This window comes from Lepisma saccharinum, chromosome 16 (assembly GCF_977018435.1).
Source record: "Lepisma saccharinum chromosome 16, izLepSacc3.1, whole genome shotgun sequence".
Taxonomy (NCBI): Eukaryota; Metazoa; Arthropoda; class Insecta; order Zygentoma; family Lepismatidae; genus Lepisma; species Lepisma saccharinum.
In genome coordinates, this window is record NC_139244.1 from 6,325,140 (window position 1) to 6,346,783 (window position 21,644).

The 21,644-nt window shown below is 43.0% G+C and overlaps 2 protein-coding genes across 2 annotated transcripts in view; one reads left to right on the forward strand and one right to left on the reverse strand.

The window, feature by feature from the left end:
* The window catches only part of LOC146000147 (putative glutamate receptor), a 342,647-nt gene that overhangs the window by 118,153 nt on the left and 202,850 nt on the right, over positions 1–21,644 (reverse strand). The gene's annotated exons all lie outside the window — the stretch shown is intronic.
* LOC146000223 (glutamate receptor U1-like) overlaps positions 1–21,644 on the forward strand; it is a 59,138-nt gene that overhangs the window by 35,088 nt on the left and 2,406 nt on the right. The window contains exons 3-6 of the mRNA XM_083137622.1: positions 13,352–13,452; positions 18,497–18,673; positions 19,706–19,941; positions 21,061–21,278. Coding sequence (XP_082993748.1) covers positions 13,352–13,452; positions 18,497–18,673; positions 19,706–19,941; positions 21,061–21,278 — 732 coding nt within the window. The remainder of the gene's footprint in view (positions 1–13,351; positions 13,453–18,496; positions 18,674–19,705; positions 19,942–21,060; positions 21,279–21,644) is intronic.

A 21,644-nucleotide genomic window follows, 5' to 3' on the forward strand; every position in this document is an offset into this window, starting at 1 on the left:
GAAGAACAGAAACGTCACAACCTGGCCATGGAGAAAAAAGGGGGCAAGGGCGTGATGAAAAAGTTTAAAAAAAAGAAACAACAGCACTCACCAACCGAGATATTGAATCTCTGATCGGACCGTTACAAATCAAACACTTCAGAGGAGTTTTCATGTCCGACTCGTTACCTTCAAGCGTTAAAAGAAGAGAATGCGGAGTAGTCAACTTGGACGGTCAAGAAAATCCAGGCACGCATTGGATATGTTACCACAAAAATAATGATAAAGCATTCGTTTTCGATTCTTTCGGAGGTGTTCCACCTACAAATTTAATTCATTATCTGAAAACGAACAAAACCTCTATATACTACAACGACGAACGCATTCAAAATTTCGGAGACGTGAACTGCGGTCATCTCTGCCTCTCCGTGCTCGCGTTTCTCTCTAAAATAAATAACCCTACGATCGAGGATTTCCGGAAAGCATTGTGGAACCTCAAACAGCATCACTAGGATGGGCGTGTTCCATCTCACGAGCGAATCTTCAATCTTGAAACTCACGCTGCACGACGACATCGTCTATCCTAAATCCGTGGCTCTGCGTGCATTCTACAGCATGTACCTCATACCTAACGTCACGCAGCACAATAACAAAATTAGCGTCGGAAGCGAACACATCGTCGTCACGCCAGGACAATACAATCTTTCCACTTTGCAAGCTCAGTTACCCAAAGGCACGTACTTTTCTCAAAATTCGGTCACGCACAGAGTGGAAATCCTATCCGCGACGGAGACCGTGGACCTGGGCACCATGGGAGAACTTTTAGGTTTCGAGAACAACCACCCAAAACTCGAAGCTGGCATCAAGCACACGGCAGCAAACATTCCTAAATTCTTGGCCATAGAGACTCTGAACGTACACTGCAACGTGGCGGAAGGCATGATCACGAAATCTTCGGACGGATTATTAGGAAGTCACAAGCAGACGGGAATCATAGCCACTTTCAAACCAAGTTCCGAGTTCATGGAACCGATCATCTACACGCCCTCTTCGCCGATCTATTTTCCAGTATGTCGCAACCGCATAGACGACATAGAGTTGGTGGTGACGAACGAGAAAGGAGACGTGGTGGATTTCGCAGGTGCCACTACGACGGCCATCGTGGAGATCAACGTATAATAAATAACCATACATGTAAAATGGAGCAAATCGAAAGTTACGAATTGCAATCTTTCCCTCCCAACCGTCGCACGTTCGCCAATCTCAACGAAGCGAACAGGGAGATCGAATACGACGTGGACGTAGGCGACGGGTTTGTTCATCCTCACAGAGCGGACCTCTACCTTCAATTCGACGTGGTGAAGAAGGAAAGCGGAGACGCGTTTCCCGCAGCAGCAAACTTGATACTCGTGGACAACTTCGTGCCTCACCTGTTCTCGCAGGTGGAGGTGAGGAAACACAACACCGTCATCGACAGAATAGATTATCCAGGCATCACGTCGACGGCAGTGGGAACGTTGAAATTATCCAAAACGGACGCAGCGTACTACCAGGCCGGGGGATTCGAAGCCGGGACCAAAATATCGACGAGAAGTCACACGGTGCTCTTTCCCATGCGTCTGCTGCCTGGTTTCTTCTCGGACTACAAGGAGATCATGTGGAAGGGAGGACTGCGCGTCACGTTTCGAAGAGCGGCCAACGACAACGACGCACTGATTCGATACGCTACTTTGGGTCCGGACGGCACCACGCCGCTGCCCAACACTTTACCCGAAGCGGCCAAGTGCGTCATCCGGAGCATGGAATTGAGAATGCCGGTGGTGGAATACGAAACGAACTACGCCCTCAAGTACAAAGCGGAGATCTTGAAAAGTCCGCAGGTGCCGATTCACTTTCACGGTTACCAGTGCGTGCAGAAGATGGCGTCGGGAAGTCACATGGAATTCGACGTGACGACGCAGTTCAACAACATACAGTTCGACATGCCAGATTTCGTCGTGGTGCTCTTTCAGACCGGACGCAATAACGATCAGGAAAAAGATTCGAGCAAATTCGACGACTGCAAGATCAAGAACGTTTATCTGAAGAACGGTAGGAACGAAGTGTTCCCGCGCGAGAATTACAACCTCGACATGACCAAAAACGATTACCTCAAACTTTACGAAGCTTACACGGCTTACAAACGCGTGACCGAGGGAAGCGTGGACGTGTACTACGCGCCCAGCGAATTCAAAACACGCAGGCCCATGACCGTCATCAACACATCTAAGAGAAAGCAGGTGGTGGTCAACGATCGAACCAACATCAAGATCGTGTGCGAGTTCCACAACGCGCTGCCTGCCGATACCCTATGTAGCGTCATTCTGATTGCAGAGAAGTCTTTTGTGTATGATGTCAAAAATGAAAGAGTGACCGAACAGTTTTAAGTACAAGAAAAAAAATCACATTATTTTCAAAAAATTATACTGGCCGTAGGTTCAAACATTAGATTAACTTGCAACGCAATGTTTAGGATGTACTGCGAGGAACACCTTCTTACATTTGTGAGAATAATCTGGAACAAAAAAAAAATAATAAAAAAAATTAATTTTGATGCATTTTAGAAATAAATCACACTTGAACGCACAAAGGAACTTCCCCTTTGGCCCTGCGTGTGCCCCATATTCACCCCGTAGGGCGCGGCAGGGAGTTAGTCCCGCTAAAAATCCCAAACCTCCACCTGTTTTTTTTTTTTTGCATTTGAAGATAAACACTATTGTTCTAATATTTTGGCTATATTAAATTAGAACTTCTGTTACATAAATTGTTTTTTTTTTTCATACATACATACATACATGCCATTTACTACATTTGAAACTAATTTTTAGACGATGGTGGCACCATGGAAGCGTGTGAATCCCACATTTCAGAACGCACCTCTTGTCGTCGCGTGCGTCCAGGGCAGTCTTTCTCACCTGGTTGGTTGTCAACACATGGTCGACGCTCTGGATGCGCTGCTCCACTCCTGCAATTGACGTCCTAGTTTGAAGGGTTTTGACGTAATCCACGAACTTGAGGTACTTTTGGACGACCTGCCTGTCCACACCCTTAGCCTTTTTCGTGATGGATCCTTCTGCCCGAATAGCATAGGTTTTGGCGCAAAGACCGGTTTTCTCGAGAGCCACATCACCGTCCTTCACGTCTTTGAGTTTGCCGGGCACCTTCTTGTTGCGAGCCAGGATGCCGTATCGGTTCGGCTGGGGATAGCCCGAGGTGTCGAAGAGGTTAACCAAAGATGGAACCGTGGCCATATCCTCGTACGCGTCGGCTGTGTGAACCTGGTATATTAAACTGTCCGTGTCTATGTAGAGAAGCGAGATGTTGTGGTCGTAGTGTGCACGTAATATGTCGTAGTACGTCTCGAACATGTGTAGCTTGCTCAGATCCAGAACCGTGGCTCCAACGTAGATGGGCTTGGTGAGCCTCACCTCACCTCGCTTCATGTGAATCAGAGCCAGCTGCTCGTTGTATATTGTTCGAGACTTGAACAATGGACTCGCGACAAGCTGACGACATCGCTCTTTCCTCGTCACCAATTTTATGTCCACGCGATTCCGTACATTCTCCATAGTTTTCCCGAACACCGCATTGTTCATTAACTTGAAGAAATCGCGATCGAAATCAGAAGTGGCGACTGTGCGATGTTTGGTGTTGAGCTCGATGTATGGCCTCAACCATGGAGAATGCTCGAACATCAAAACTCGATGTACTGTGCGGACGGTAACCCCCGCTTCATCAACCACCGGAGGTTTTGGTAGTGTAGGACATAACGCTCTTTGGGCTCGAAGTCCATGATGAGCTTTGCTTGGTTCGAGCCGGGCGGGCATTTGAATTCCGGGACTGGCGGAAGATCGCAGAACAAATCCTGCACCTTCTCGGAGAACTCGAGGTCCACCTCGGCAAAAAATCCGCGTTCCGAATCGTCGAAACCTTCAACGTCGAAGTTGGAGGGATCGGCCCACTCGAAGCCTCTAAAGGGGAGTGGCTGCATCATGGAGTGTCCGTAGAGGTTGTTGACGTCCGTGTGCATGATGTAGCTGGACGGTTGCGAAGGGTCGTAACCGGTGGCCATGTGGTGATTGTTGGCGCGTGCGTATCGCTGCGACACCTGGACCATTCAACCCCGCACGGCACGTTCTACAAACAGCATCATATCCACGTCCGAAAGAAGCTCAAGCCTGATTTTCGTAAGAAGAAGCATGGCCGACCAGGCCAGTCCGGGAAGACTGTAGAAGTATGCAGGGTCCAGCTTGTAGATGGTCTTCGCAGTTGCACGAAACGCCTGGAACACGTCGGCGAGGAGCGTCACATCAAGTTTGAGGTACGCATCGTGGTAGTCCCCGAGATTTTGGCAATCCAGCTCGCGCCACATGGACTGAGCATGGTTATAGTCATCCTCAGATATGTCCGAGCCTCGCAGCTTGCTATAGAAGTTTGCTCGAGGAGGTAGCGACGTCTCCGCGAACTTGGTAGGGTCCGTGACGTATTCGTAGGGGTAGACCCCCTTACGCCTGAAGAGACCGGCGTCCAAGTTCGGAAAGTTTCCGGAGGTAATGAGCATTTGCTCGTCGCTAAGCTTCCCTGCGAGAGCATCGAGGCTTGTTGGGAGGAACCTCAGGGAGTCGAGGAAGCGAAGCTCGACGGTAGAGCGTGATCCTGGGATCGACACTCGTTTGCTCACACTGATGTAACGCTCCTCGTTCTGGGCGAGAACGTTGATTCCCTCGTTGTCGTATCCAAGATGCTTGATCAGGTGGTGAAAGTCGTACCCCGAGCCGTTGTGGAAGAAGATCGGAATAAATCGAGGGTCCCGGGCCATGAGGTTGCATCCGTTGCACCAAGGACCAACATACCTACCGTTAAAGTGATCGTGGTGTTGGACTTTACGGTTGTTGGCGGTGTACTCCTTGACGCAGACAGGGCAAGCGATGGCCTCGTCGTGTCTACGTTGATCGTCGGGGGACAGTGGGAGCATAGACTTGGGGGCCAACAGTACCTTCCCTATCTCGATGGCCTCGACAACCATCCTCTCGAGGAGGTGTTTGGCTGCGTCGGGACCACGGTACACGTAGGGCTCGGGGGCGATGTGTTGGTCTCGCCGCACCACAACGTAGGCGAAACTGGATGCCTCGTGGAGTTGGTAAGGGGTGGTTGAGGAAACTTCGGGATCGGGATCGCAAGTGGACAGGGGTTTGAGGAAGGCCTCGAAGTCCGCGATGATGATAGCGGGGTGCTCCACCATGGCACCGTGCATGTGGGAACGCTCCACGGTGCCAGGTTTGGGTAAGACTGCCACAGCCGGCTCGTTGGCATTGCAATAAAGTTTGTGGCTGGCAAGCTTCTCGGCAGCAATGTTGGAGTCTCGAACATGTTGGTAATTGTGTTGATCCCGTCCGTCGAACATTAACAAGCACCTGCGACACACCTCGACGTGGTGACTATCACTGCACCGTTGGCTCGAAACAAGTCTAGAGAGGGAGCGAATGAGGGTGTAATGGTGATGGGTCTCGTCCTTGATGAGCAGAAGGTGAATTTCCTGCGCACCATCGTCGTCTACATCGCTCACCCGGATGGGGTACACCACATTTTTGTCAGTGAGGCCGTAAACGTTGATGGCCAACCGAGGGTTGTGTGTACGGGCCTCGAACTTGCGAATGTCCGGGACCCCCACCGGGTAGTCGATCCCAGCCATAGCATCTTCCAGTTCCGACTCGTAGGGTAGGTAGTGGTTAACCCGGCGTGGTTGGTTTTTCCAGTGGACAGGGTGCAACGCTGCCAGCACCGACCAGAGAAAGCACTTGGCGTCACTGTTCTGAATGTTCAGGACGGCCTTCTTTGCCGCGATGGAAGGTGGTAAGGGGACGTAGCTGGAGGCGGAGAGAGGCGTAAACTTGCAAAGTTTGACGCGCAGTTCGTGAGGCCCCCCACACAGCGAACCCCCCGAGCCCTTAGCTTGATGTTCTTCTTGTTTAACCAGCAGCTCCTCGGCAAACTGGTTGTAGATGACCTCGAGGTTGTCGACATCCGCCAGATGCAGCGTCTTCGCCTTGGTGTTGTGGCAGAAGCTGTAAATTTCATCGGACGGATTCTTGTACTGGCAACGTAGCGATGCGTAGAATTTGGTGGAGGAGTACGTAGCCAGTGCATTACAAAGAATGGAAATTATCTCTGCTCGCTTCTCCTCTAAAAAGCTACGAACGTCGCATAAGCCCTCCGAAGTGAGGACAAAATCCTCCAACAAACGCTCGAAAGCAGATTGGTTCGCTTTCATCGCAGGCTTGACGCGTTTCGTGGGTGGTGCATTGATGGGGGCTGCTTCTGCCTTCCTCTTGGTGGAGGTCGAAGGCTGAGCCCCAGATGTACTTTCGCTTAGACAAGTAAGCTTATGCTTCTTGGCATACGCAATTGTGATGCGTTTATTGCATCCGGAACACAGTTCGGTGGCAGCCAAATGCTTGCCTGGCACGCAGGTGCGACAATGTCTTGCAAAATGTTTGCTTGATATGGTTGTTTTGCACACAGGGCAACTTTTCATGGAGCGCATTTTTTTTTTGGGGTATGTTTATTTATATGTGATCTGTTGGTGGTAGTGTTTACGAAAAAATGTCTTATGAGAAAAATTTTGTAAGCTAATTCTAATTAGTGTTAGTTTGAGGGGTTTATTTATGGGTGGTGTCTTCCTCAAATATGTGCTTTAGTCAACCCTATAAAAAAATTTAAAAAAATATATAAGAAAAATATGATTGTAGATAGAAAAAGCACAATAAATATTGTATGCATGTGTAATTCTATTTAGCTTATTTTTGCTAGACACGAATCTTCTTCAGATTTTATTGCCTACTAGTATATTTTTCTACCAATCTAGTAGAGGTGTGAAACTATGAAAATGTTCTTGTTTAAGCACTAATCATTATGTTTCCAATAGGACTCCTATGGGACGTAAAACCTTGTAACTTTGCTCTATGTATATACTAGTGCTTTTCCAACATATTCACAAAACCTTAGAACCTTCACAGACAAAAAAAAATAAAGTTTCCCCCTGTGTACATGTATAATTCGAATCCCACTGTAGGTCCAGTTTCGATTAGCCTTACTGTGCATAAAATAACAAATCCAACTTAGAGTATCAACACATTCAAAAAAATAAAATTTCCCCTGTACACTTGTATAATTTTAAACTCCAAGTTCGATACCCGGCGGATCCCACTGTAGGTCCAGTTTCGGTTAGCCTTACTGTGCATAAAACAACAAATCCAACTTAGAACCTTCACAGACAAAAAAAATAAAGTTTCCCCTGTACACTTGTATAATTTTAAACTCCAAGTTCGATACCCGGCGGATCCCACTGTAGGTCCAGTTTCGGTTAGCCTTACTGTGCATAAAACAACAAATCCAACTTAGAATATCAATACATTCAAAAAGATAAAGTTTCCCCTGTACACTTGTATAATTTTAATCTCCAAGTTCGATACCCGGCGGATCCCACTGTAGGTCCAGTTTCGGTTAGCCTTACTGTGCATAAAATAACAAATCCAACTTAGAGTATCAACACATTCAAAAAAATAAAGTTTCCCCTGTACATTTGTATAATTTTAATCTCCAAGTTCGATACCTGGCGGATCCCACTGTAGGTCCAGTTTCGGTTAGCCTTACTGTGCATAAAACAACAAATCTAACCCAGAGTACACGCGTCAATACCATCCACCATGAGTAAACTAACATGATCATAATCATCGTCCCTCCCCTCCCTCCGATTATTACCTCGCTTTTATGTTATTCGCGATGAAGAATAGTTTTTTTTCAAGCGCACGTTATGTATGCTCATATTTTTTTTTGTTTATCGTAAATTTCGATGTTTAATCAAAACAACACTTTCTGTTCACTAACGCCACTCGTAATTATTATTATTAACACACACACACATGCAAAAAAAATAACAAGAAACAAAACTTACCTACAAAAAACTGCTAGCAATTTAACACTCACAAATGGTAGTATAATCGCGCACAGTCGCAAAAACTTCACTGTTCTGTCCAGAAGCTTCCACAGAAACGAAAGTCATCCCCCCCTCTCTCCTCCCCCTCTCTCTTCTCTCCACTCGTCGTCGCATCCGGTTGCGGTGACAATATAAGCAAAAACTAGGTCGTGTCAGTATTGCCAACTCACTAGGCCTCTGAGTTTAGGGCGACCCGAATTGTGCTGCCACAGCGTGTTGCGCGCGGACCAGGTTCGAGGGCACAAACTCAACTGGCATCTCTCGCATTACTATTTCAGCGAAGCGTTGCAGAACAAGCAATGTTTGTGTTTCCCACGGCAGCATCTCGAGTATCATCACAAGCTGGTCGGGGGTTACGTACACCGTAACCCTCACATGAACGTGGCACTCAAAAACAGAACGGAGGATGAGATTATTTTGACATTGGACTTTACGTCACTCTACCAGAGCATCATGGTGGCAGCTGGCCTCTCCCCTTTCAACGTGAACTTGGGAGTGGCGCGAATTCCACGCCGCCGGAACGGACGTTCCGCCCGGTACGGAAGTTGATGTTTATCGCGGCGTCACGAATCCCACACCGGCTGCACGGAAGCTGATCTTCACGTGTATTTCTCACAGGACACGCTAAACGCCACGTGCATCCGTAAGATCATAGCCTTGTGTAAAAAATTTAAAAACAATAAAATTTTACCACCGGGCAAACTGCTCGAAATAGACGCCAAACAGAACACGGCTAAATTAATGATGAATAGTATGCACGGGTAAATATACAAATTGAAAGACATCCCCGAAGAGATTCGCCCCCACGTCAATCAATTTTACGTTCGAAGGCCGTACGGGAAAACCTTTACTTTTTTGGTTGGGCACCACGCACTCCTGGCGGGGTTATGGGGGCCAGGAATCCTAAAAAACAACAATTATTATTATTTTGTTTGTTTGCTTGCGTCACAATACACGCGCACGCGCGCGCGCGCGTGTGTGTGTGTGTGTGTGTGTGGCACATCGTTCCCCCGAGAGAGGTTTACAAAGGTCACGATATACAAACATTGCCGGAGTTGGAAAATTACGATATGGCGCATTTGCTCACCACTGTTGTTAGCCGTAGGTCTCTCTCTCTCTCTAGCCCCTTGCCAAGTAAAAAAAAAAATGTAGGTAGGAGTTGGCAACACTGCGAGAAAATAAAGCTCATGCCTTACAAGAGAAAACCATTAAGGCAATCTTCACTTGATGACGTTGAACCCGTGCAGTGTAGTCCATCCACCCATCTCTCTCTTTTACGGTAGTGCGTGTTTGTTGCCGGCTCTCCTTGCCCAGTGTGTGTAGGTTGGCAAAAATTGCTTTATGCACTGTAAGGCAAGCCTCAAGCAAAGTTGCCAGCTCCTTGCTTTAGGTTAGGTTAGACCAAGAAAAAAAAAGCTGTAGGTAGGCTGTCGGTTGTTTAACTCTTCCCTCTCTCTCTCTCCTCTTTTTTTTTTGTAAAAAGCTATGGCAAAAGCACCAGTAGGTTGGCAACCTTGCTTTATGCACTGTAAGACAAGCCTCAAGCAAGGTTGCCAGCTCCTTGCTTTAGGTTAGGTTAGACCAAGAAAAAAAAACCTTGGTGATTTTTTTCGAGTAAGGTGTTGGCAACACTGCGAGAAAATGAGGCTTATGCCTTACAAGAGCAAACCATTAAGAAGCCTCAAGCAAGGTTGCCAGCTCCTTGCTTTAGGTTAGGTTAGACCAAAAAAAACCTTGGTGATTTTTTTTCGAGTGAGGAGTTGGCAACACTGCGAGAAAATGGGGCTCATGCCTTACAAGAGAAATCCATTAAGGCGAGCCCCACCGAGCCCCATTTTCGGTTTGTGAAGCGGGCTTCTACTACTACTAACGCCTACAATTATTTGCTCTACAATGGCTTCTTGTAAGTACTGACCAAAACTACATTTAAGTGCTTGTTGCTTCACACGTACCATAAATCGTGTTGCATCCTCGCCGCTTTCCTGGATGCATTGCCTGAACTTAAAACGTTCCACATATTTGTTTGTTCTCTGGCCATAATGTTTAAGCAGATTGTCCTTGAGGATCGAATACGTTTGACGATCTACTGGTTCAGGTGCAAGGATGTTCTTCAGCACTTTGAAAGCTTCAGACCCTATAACTGCAATCAGTATGGGTACCTTCCTGGCTTCATTAACATCATGAGCCAAGCAAGACTGTTCGAACCTCGTTAAATAATCTTCTATTTCTTCCGAATCTGGCCGGAACTCAGAGAATAAATTCAAACCCAACATATTCATAATTGTGGTCAACTAAATATCACAATATCTTAAACACAATCCGTATCACACTGATTTAAACTTTGTTCTTGTACAATTATTGTAATCTACGCCGTAGACACAATTTGTATCGCATTGATTGAACCTTACCCTTGTGCAGTTATTGTAAATAGTACACAAACCGTGTAATCTTGGTACGTACCGTAGAAATTGATCAAGCCGACACAATTTCTCCTTGCATAAACCTATGCTGGAATGATGATCGTCGCGTACTCTTCGTGACGTCTTCATCCATATTTCTTCTTACGAGGAATCACCAAGAATATCCTGTACAACTGCGCCATAGATGTAAGCCTTGTTTTGTTGTGTGTGAATTCTTATCTATACATTTACAAGACATACAAACACGTAGGTTCAAATTAACAACATAACTTTAATGCCTGGAAGCCATTCACGTACATCTTACACACGGTTACTATAACAACCAATCAATAACATGCTATAGAATACAAATTCTTCTTCTTCCTCTTATCATGCGTCTATCACGCAACATAGAATTATCATGACTTTTTAATGGCGCTCGCACTATTTGAACTATTTTGTAATATCTGTCTGTCTGTCTGTCTCTCTGGTCTACGTCAATGACAGAAATACAAGCAATATTCTTATTTATTTTTAACCCAATTAAAGGAAAGTGTAAGCATTTAAAAGAAATAAGAAAGATCATCACTGTTGCCCTTCCTTAGAAATTGTTGTTCTTCGAGGAAGAAAAATTAGAAGGATTTAGTCCAGCACCTTAACACAGTGTCCCACGAGTCTCTTTTGACTAATACTGTCAAATGTGACATGATTTTATGAATAAAATTTTCCGCCTGTTTACGTATAACGTTGCACAGATTTGGTAGTTCGCACACGGTGTAATTATTTCGTGTTACCTTACGCAACAGCAAATACATTTCATAAGACTGTTCTGGACACAAGACTTGCATCAGTAAACAAGCATCTTGTCTGTTACAGTATCACAGGAAAAGAACATCGTCCTGTAATGTTCAAGCCTCTAGATATTTTCCATTAGTAATGTCTAATCACAATAACAAGTTAGAAGAAATAACTGGCATTTTCACAAGTACCAATATTCTCGCTTTAATCACTTCGAAAATTATTTCTCGAAGATATCGGTTATACTACAAGAAAGGAAATCAAAATTAAAGTCAAAGTTCAACTACACGTATACCAAACGACATTTACAATATTAAAGGGACAGAATACTTTTAAAAAAATTGTTGATTCATTCGAAGGTAAAAGCGTGGTGTAGCGGTTCTTCTACCTGGTTTAAGGAACGAAAGCTTGTAGGGTAGTGGCTACCGTTCAGGTTTGTCAGTTTGATGGTCGTAGGTTCAAACCCTTCCGGTGGCAGAAAATTTTCGTAAGTTTTAGAGATATCCCATTGTGTTCATTGTCCACGCCGTGTGAAACGGAATGAATCAGTTTGGAATTAACGATGGGGGAAGGGGAAATATTGAATTACAAAATCTCAATTTCAACGAACCGAGAAGTAGAGAAAAATTGAATAATTCTTATAAATATTAAAAATTACGTTCATTTTTTTTAGTGGTGTAATCGCAGGTAAAATCAAAGATCTTACATGGAAGATTTTAATTTGCTCTGAACTCAGCCAAAAGGCATTTCGCACCGATCTAATATATTCTCTAATACATTTCAAAATGTTATTGAATGTTTCATGTCGATAATTTGACCAATGCATCCATTCTTGACGCTCAGACGATATTTTCTTCAACTACCTCTTCTCTCCAGTTCCTTCTCCTTCTCCTCTCCCCTCTTTCTGTTCTGTTTTTATCTCACATCGCCTTCCCTACTTTTCTCGCATCTTATCTCCATCCCACTCTTCTCCACTCCTCTTATCTCCTTTCCTGTCTTAGATTTCCGACTTCACTGCACTCTCTTTTTTCGTTCTTCTCTTTTTCTCTCCTTTACTCTACTCTCCATCTCTCCTCTCCTCTCGTTTTCCTCCTCTTTTCTCTTCTTTGTTCTTTTTTCCTCATCTCTCCTTGAATCTTTTTCCATTCTCCTCACTACATCTCCTCTCCTCGTCTATCCTCTCTTTCTTCTCTCCTCTACTTTTCCTCTTCTCCTTTCGCTTTCTCTTTCTCCTCTCCTTCGTTTCCTCTTACCTCTTTTCCTTACTGTAGACTCATCAGCGATGAAATACTAGAAAACCTATTTTTTTTCTTTCAGAAAGAATTTTGTCATTTGCGATATAATAGTGATATTTTTAATAATTTTATACAATAATAATTGTTTATATTTCTTTCGCGTATTTTATAAATATCTATTGTGCATGTGGCAACCCTGAAATTGAGCCTAACTCTGCACGCAACCCACCAACGGCTTGTGTAAATTGGGTTGCCTAGTTTAAAACGTCGTTGTCCTAAAACTTTTGAGAGACACTGTACAAGAGGAAGAGTTGGTATACTGACAGACGTATAATATATAATTAAGTGTTCAAGAATCTGTAAGCAATGATTCGTTTGCCAGTTTCTGATTAGTGCTTGTGGAGCAGTAAACCAAGTCCCAACTTGTTTCCTATTGTACAGAGGGATCCATAAGTAATACGAAGCAAATTGTCCATCACCATATTCACTCACTTTGTTTTACATAATGAGAACTTAAATAATTGAAATAAAACACAAAGCAAGCTGCTGACAAGGTCTGTGTCAGCATACATAAAACAAAATCATAAAAACACCTAAGATAGAAGAAAAAATCAATGAAAATAGTCGTGGACAATTTGCCGAGCAATAGTTGTGAATCCCACTGTATACCCAACGGCAAAAGTAATTTGTCCATCACAATTTTCTTCCAGTCTGTTTTCCAGTGTAACGATGAAATAAAAACGTCTATAAGCAGAGAACAAAACTTGTTTCGCATCAACAGAATTCCGTTCTTGGAAACAACCCAGGATGTAGATGAGAAAAAAATGGAGATAGTGTTGGACAATTATCTTTGCCGTTGGCTGTACTTACTCACATGCGAAAAATGATACATGCCATCTTTTCAGGACCCACCGATCACAGAGGTTATCAAGGACGGAGACAGCTACAGGGTTAGTGGCTACCTCGGAAGGATATGGGACATTTTGCAGCAAGAGTTGAATTTCACGTAAGAGATTCCATTGCATTTTTTATCTCGCCTTCAGGCCAATGCCTCCTTCGTACGTGAAGAAGAATTTATGCTTCAAGTTTGCACAGACTGTGATATCATCAAAGTGTGCACCATGGACGTCTGGAAGGGGGACAGGGGAGGTTTCGAAGGGTAGTTCCTATTTTGGGACAATTTTTAGGTCATTTTGAGCCTTTTTAAAGGTTTTCTGAAGGGCAATGGAATTTTCGTTATGTTTTACGATTCTATTATTGAATATTTCTGTGTGCTAATGCTTGTCCCCCCAGAGACAAACATTTCCAGGAGACGATGTAGCCAGGAAGAATGTTCTATTGCTGACTGTGAATTAAATCAATAGGGCATTGCTTGCGTTCAGTGTGATTGAGTTGATGGATTCCGTTTATTTTACTTGGCATTCCTGCCACTTTTACCTAATCGCGAAGAGTGATGTTTCAATTGAATTGTTGCTTTTAAGTCCACTTTATGCACAAAAAGGCTAATCAGGACTGGACCCGTAGTTTAAAACCTCTTGGTGCCCAAGTATCTCGAACGAGATACCTTGTTATGCTCCTAGTTTTTACGTTATAATGTCGCTATTTTTGGCTGCAATTGCGATTTTCTTCTTTCATATTATTGTCAACACATATTAAACAATAATCACTCTTGCACGTCTTGCTGTTGAACAAAAAAGGCGGGAATATGGCGGCTTATTTTGTGCGGATTCCTCTCAAAGGAAAAAGAATTTCGACAAACAAAGGCGGGATTTGTTGTTCAAAGCAATGCGTTTCTTCCACCACTGGAAACTCGATGGGTGAAAAGTTTGCTGGTTGGTACCGGAGGTCACAAGGAACTTTCCCCGTGTCGACACAAGAGCGGGGGGAGGGTGGGTTGAGGAAAACTGCGTTGTAACAAAGCAAAGATTTAGGCACGCACGAAAACAAGTCTTTGTTGTCGAGCACAAGTGTTTCTCAAGTGGCTGTAACGTGACCTGCATTGTATGAAGATAGACTGGAGACGCACATGCAAGAAAGTGAAATATTTGGCGCGCATTAGTCACTCCTGTTCCAATGATTTTTTTGACCAAATGTGCACTTTCGTAAATTTCTAAACGAGTCAGTGGCGCTCAGACCACTTGTTTTGGGGGTACAAGTCGTGTTCTATTGTTGATATGATAATAGTGCAATTATTCTTGTTCCTATCACTCCATAGATTATTTCCATCTGTATTTTAACAATGTCCTGTACTATTTGTCGGGTTGTGGGGGGGAGGGCAAAACCCCTACTTTTTCAAGAAAATTCTTGAATTTTCCGGTTCCTCCCGTTCCTCCATATATACGCCGAATGTGCATAAATTTTATATAGTCAGAATCTATGGTTCATTCCACGTGTAGTGATATATTATCCGTCTGTCTACGGCAATTAGGGTCCGATCTACAGTCATTTTTATAAAACTTTATTTTGCTCAAAATTGGCCCGGGGCTTACCTGGAGAAAGAGGGTCATGTACCAGGTTGAAGCAGGATTCGAAGTACTGTACCATGTGCCTCCACCGGGTATTGAACCCAAGAACCTATCAATACAAAAGGATGAGTGATGATATGGTGAAATGATGAACACCCATCCCTAGATCGGGTTGCCCAATTATTTCAGTGGAAACAGAGAGAAGCATTTGCATTCTACAAGTCTGAACTAGAAAACAATAGACAATCATTGCTATTTGAGAAGCTGACAAGTGTTTATTGTCATATTCTTTCATTCACATTTATTGTGAAAAGCCGCTGTAATTTGTATTTTCAGTAAGAATACAGAACAGGATTATTTTTCTAAATTGATTGTAAATTGCAGATTTGCCAGTTCTGCAATAAGCAAAAGCGCTATCCAGTGGACATTAACCCTCTTCCCGAACAAGTTATAGTAAACTTAAATATTTTGTGCTGTTATCCATCAAATTTCTCTCCAAATTAGCGCTGTGGTTAGCACATTGTTGCGAGTAGCCAAACTTTAGACTGATATATCTAGAAGTATAAATAGCGGAAAGTTGAATCAATTTATTTCTCATTTTCTTTTTAATTTTGGGTATTCGTTTGATATTTTTCGCCATACATGAATTTTTATTATCATTTTTAGTAATTGTAGGTAGTTGTGGCGATTTGGGGGGAGGGAAGCAAATAGTTTGCCACTTTCGCCCCACCCCGCACTATGCTAAACCTTACTCAGACAGCACGTAAGTTAACTGTAAGTGCGCAGTATATTCGATTTTCTCTTGCAAGACTTGCCTGACGTTTCAAGTTGGATGCAAGTTAAATCTAAGTGTGCAAGAAACATGAGTTTTCAGTTCAAGTCCACATAATTTTGCAGCAAGTTAGCACATGTCAATTTGCTTTTCAATGGTCTGTCACACTTGCAGCAATGCTGCAATGCAATTCACCATTACAAAGGCAAAGCAAACTGTCCTTGCCCCCCCCCCCCCCACTTTTGGAACCCAATCGACGCCACTGATCTTATGTGATTAAATGCCTCTCGCTATCAATTATAAAAGTTTCCACTTTCAATAAGAAGAATTAAAGACTACTTAAATGAAGTTAGTGGAAATCCTATTTAGAAACAACCAAATAATGTCTGTCGAACAGCACCTTACCTTAGCTAAGACTTGTACAGTCACGGACACTTCTGGGTTGTAACAATCTCATTGAAAGTTTAATGGTATCGTTACAACCCAGAAATGTCCGTGACTGTACAATACCTCGATTCATTCTTTCTGTACCTCTTCTACTTACTGTACAAACTCTTATTTCTCTCAGGTAAACAGAGTGGACTTGCGTGTTAGAAGAATTCGTTCATCTTTCAGAATTCACAGATTCATCTTTCTCGTGCTCCATTACACGTCCATATTGTTCAGAGTTTGTGGTGCCATCTGTCAAGGGGCAGAGGCAATCCATCTCACTTTTCCATCGTGCCGCCAGGAGGTCACGTGACGAATCGTGTGGTGCAAAGTACCCCTTTGTGAATAATGCAAGTATTGATGTGGTTACCTTGGCATTCAACTACACTTTACTGTCGGATAAAAAAAATGGATGCCCGAGTTTGAATTCCAATTAAAAATTCACCAGTAGACCTACGTGAAAATGATTACATTAAAATTTAGCATATTCAGTTCTACGTTAATCTATGGCATTCAATTTTGTTCCGAGTACGCCTTCAATTTTTTATATCGTCATGAGAACAAGAAGTGCCGATTTATTTTTTGGTGTTTCAAAGCAACCGATCTCTCTCAAATTCGGCCAAAAAAAGGGTCTTAGCGATTTTGTGAAACAACGTTTTCTTAGTATTGGGTAGTCCTACATATACCGTACGATCTTGGTCTTATTTTGAAGTTCCTTGCAAACCGATTTTGTACAGTTATTATTTAACGGAGTAGCGGTGTGCGTTGAACGTGGCAACACAGCACGCTCTGTCGCTACCCAACTCGCAGCAATAGCTCTCATATTCCACGGTTCAGCGGACAGTGACAGTGTGAAGGTATATTACCCCATGGCACTGAAACAAATCTTTTAAAGCTGTAAAATGACACGTTCCCGGAACTTTTATGGCCCGACTTCTTAGGAACCGTTTAGAAGGAAATGTTACATGAAATGCTTCCGTGTACAGTGTTGTCTGCTATAAAAGATACTAGAAGATTGTTACAAGCATTTATGCTATAACCTGACAAGTCCCAATATGCGCAGATCGCTGCGGAGCACTTCCTATTACGTCATCATCCCCACCACTCTTGTACGTACTGGTCTGGCCTTGAGAGTACCAGTGGTGCCAACTCAGCAAAATTAACAAAAACAAATATGATAAACTATTTTTACTGTGTACATTGACGGTGCCGGCTTATACGTATTATATCAGTTTATCAGTGGTTCATTTGATTCAATCCGGTCTTTGAAAATGCGTGCGGTGCGCGGATCATCAACTGTAGTATTACGCACGCGCGTTAAGGTTTATAGCGAAGAGAAACTACAGGGAAGAATGACTTCATTTTCTGAGTGCGACATCGAGCAGTGGCCCGTTTTTTTTTTTGTTTTTTTTTTTGTAAAAAAAGCCGAGTGGGGTGTTTTAAACTCTCTCATTAATTTTGGCTTTATAGTTAAGGATAATAATTTGTTTATCGTACAACAATCACTACGAGAAGTCAATATGATAACACGCTTGCCTGTGTTCTTTTTTAAAGCATCGAAATGTTCTTGCTCTTTAATCTTGGCTGCATATTTTTGAAATGCAAAAATCAAATCATGCAGGGTCCAACGAAATCCACAATCTGCTCTGGAAAGCCCCTTAGAGGACAGGCCAGAGAAATTGTTTACAATGTTACAACATATCCGCGAAATCAGAAGGAGTTACTTAAACTTAAGTATAATGTTGTCGAGTCCACAATCGCCGCCACGGGAGTATCTAAATGGATGGTTTCTCAAGTTTTAAATTGGATTGGATTGATTTGTTGTTTTAAGTACACTTTATGCACAGTAAGACTAATCGGGACTGGATCTACAGTTTAAAGTGGGATCCGAACCACTATGTGCCTCCACCGGGAATCGAACCCGGGACCCCTTGCTTACAATGCGACTACGCTACCACTGCGACATCTGGGAGGCCAAGTTTTATAGGAAGGAAAAGAGTCGTTGGCGAAAGGTGAGCTGAATTTCTGTACTCCGACAGGTAGAAAACAGCCCAGGAAAAAGCGAATACAAAATTTGGTTGAATATCCTCAGACCATTCCGCTCCCTCCAGGTTGCAACAGCGTGAACCAACGTCGCTGCGGAGAATGGAGTGGGGAAATGTGGTGTGAGCTGCGCAACAGCTATTTGCAGCGTCTTGTTTTTAAACTTAAGGTTATAGCAACAATATTAAGATGATGCACCTGCGTAAAGCGAGCTTTAGCTATCCCGGAATGGAATGTTAATGACATCACAACTACAAGCTTTTCCAATGAATTAATTATAACCTGACTGTAATGTTAAAATAAATATATGTAATTGTGGACGCCTTGTTTTCTGCTTACAGAACGCGTTTCAAGTACTCTATTGATGATGCTTGGGGATCTCTTACTAAAGATGGTGAATGGAATGGTATGATAGGGATGATTTTGAGAAACGAGGTAGAACTCGGAGTGGCTGAATTCACTATAACTGAACTCAGGCAGCGCGTTGTGGATTTCACTCTACCTATTCTTCTTACCAGGTAAGACTCGGTATAAAAGACACTCAACTGTACAGTTTTGAAAAAAAAAAATACTCGGAAAGTCTTTTTATGCATTCTCTGGGGGCCTCACTCCTAACCTAGGATAAGACTATCAACTTGACAGTTATGCAAGCTGTGTGAAACTTGATTTTATGCCCTGTCTGGGGGCATCACTCATGCCTAAATTAGAACAAGACTTTCGACTGGGCAGTTCTGGGAACTTGATTTTATGCGTTCTCTGGGGTCTCGAGATACAGACGTGGAACTCAAGCCCCGCGCTTCGGAGTACAGTCACGGACAGAAACAGGATGATAAGAATAGCAAATCTAACCTGCTAAACCTACTTACTTAAGCTTATAGGAGTATTAAATATTTTTTACACGGGGAATATAGCTATTAGTACATTAGCAGGGGTGAGGCCCTTGACAAGGCATAAAAGCAACTTTTCAGAGATCGCTTGGTAGTGATTGCTGCTGCAGCTGTTTTAAGCATAGCCATTGGCTGGTAGCTTTGTGAGATCTCACTTATCGGACACAACTTAAACACCATCGATGGTTAGGTTAGGCTCGTTAGGTTTGGTTCTTTTGGAAGAAGAAAGCGACGAAGAATAGTTGTAGCAACAATACCGACCGATCGCTTGCAGAAATGTTCACTTATAGCCTTACCGTTCAGGGTAAATTTTTCGTTGTCATGTCCACTCACTTTGTTTTATGCAATGAAGGTTCAAGAAATGAAACAAAATGTCAATAAAACATTTTTACAACCTCTGCCCAGCATCAGTACAATTCTATTTACCTGGTAATATTTATTCATCCCACTGTACAATGTAACAAAATAGTTTTTCTAACACTTTCCTGATCTACTTTTAATCGTCCTTTAAAAAGTGTACAAAGTATTAATAACAAGTTTGTAGAAAGTGTTCCGAAGAAAATGTCCATCTTCCCAAAAAAAATATCGAACATCACCACTGCCTGTGAACTTATAATTGGTGGCGCCAGTACGTAAGTTGCTCCTTCAATTACTTCATTCTAGGTACCGCATATTCTTGGAAAAGCCGGTGAAAGCTGATCTGAGTTGGAACAACTTCCTGCTCCCCTTCAAATGGGATTTGTGGATGGCGATTGGCGCCCAGCTCATCCTCCAGCCCATAATTCTGACGTCACTGTACGTCTGTGGCCGCAACATGGGCTACGAGAAGCAAGACGATCCACAAGAGTACTCTCTTTATAACTCCATTTTGTACATTTATGGAGCATTCTGTCAGCAAGGTAAGACTGGATTGTTATGTATGGGAAATCCTAGACTCTCGTCCGTACAAAGAAAAAAAATATCGTTTCGAACGCTCTGCAAGATGGCAGGCCAATCAACTTACAATGACGTAACACTAATATAAAGCAATACCTTTAAATGGAATTGTTAGATTAGTTTTATATTGAATTATAAAGTAATTGTATACATTTTTACATCAACTTACATGGCTAGAGAGAAAACATTCGCTCAATCTACGAGTTGTAAACGAGATTAGTCATGACTGGTTGGCAACTTATAACAACACAACTACATAACAACAAAGTAGTTTCGAACCGATTAGGTAGATAGCTCTAGTCAACGTCTCATATGCACAGATTGCAATTACTTGATCCATAGTCTCGGATTGTGTTTGATCGTGTCTAGAACATTTAACCTTTAAATGTTGCATTCACACTAATGCAACATCATGAATACCTAGATAAAATCATTTGTCATCTCAAGTTGGTAACCTTGCAACTCAAATCTCAATGTGGACATTTTGACAACAATTCATCTGTAATGGACAAATGTCTATGTAATGGCGTTAAATATAGCACCGTGACATTTGAAACATCAAGTTTTACTTTTTTATGTATTAGCAAGCAAGCAACATTTCAAGTTGATTTGAGCAACAGGCTTGTCTGTTTTTTTTAAAATACAAATCAATCAGTAAGTAAATTCAAATTAGTTTCTAGTAAATTATCTCTTATCGTGATGACGCCAAGTTAAATATAATCTATTATGGTAATGTAATGCTAGAAAATTATATCTCAAATGTAATTTTCAGTGTAATAGATAGCCTACATACATACGTCACACCGACATGTATGCGTCCCATTCTTGTTGCCGATGATTGTACAGTGGGATGTACAAGTATTGCTCGACAAATTGTCCACGACTGTTTTCATTGATTTTTCTGTTACATCGTACGTGTTTTTAAGGAATGGGTTATTGCTTATGCTGGTGCAGAAGTTAACAGCAGCTTGTCTGAACATGGTGGTGGACAATTTGCTTTGGAATACTTATGCATCCCACTGTACGAGCATGGCTCGCAACAATTCTCATCCTTCATTCACAAACTTGTGTATTCTCGTCAGGTCACGAGGTCACTCCGCAATCAACCGCAGCCAGGACGGTGTACGTGGTGACGTACCTGACCGCCGTGGTTCTATACGCGGCGTATTCGGCCTCCCTGATCTCCTACCTCGCCGTCCACCAGTTGGAGCTGCCGTTCCACTCGTTGAGAGAAATGCTGCAACAGAGCACCTACCAGTTGGGCGTTCTGGATGGCTCCTCCGATTACACGATGTTCGAGGTAAGGAACTGAATTACGAAATCTTATGGCTGTTGACTGACACTTGAATCTTATACTCACTTGATTGCTTGAATTGGTTTATTTTACTTCGCTTTTCTGCCACTTTTAGCTAATCTCTAAGTTGAGGATGAGCTGGTGACGATTTTGATGAAGGGACACTCAAGCCGGGATTCGAACCCAGGATCCCTGGCGTGATAACGCTCTGTACTAACCACTCCGCCACGGAAGATTTGATTGGTCTTACCCAGATAAGCACAACTTGTTGGTATTTCTTAAGTCCAGTTTATGCACAGAAAGGCTAATCGGGACTGGACCTACAGTTTAAAGTGGGATCCGAACCACTATGTGCCTCTACCGGGTATCGAA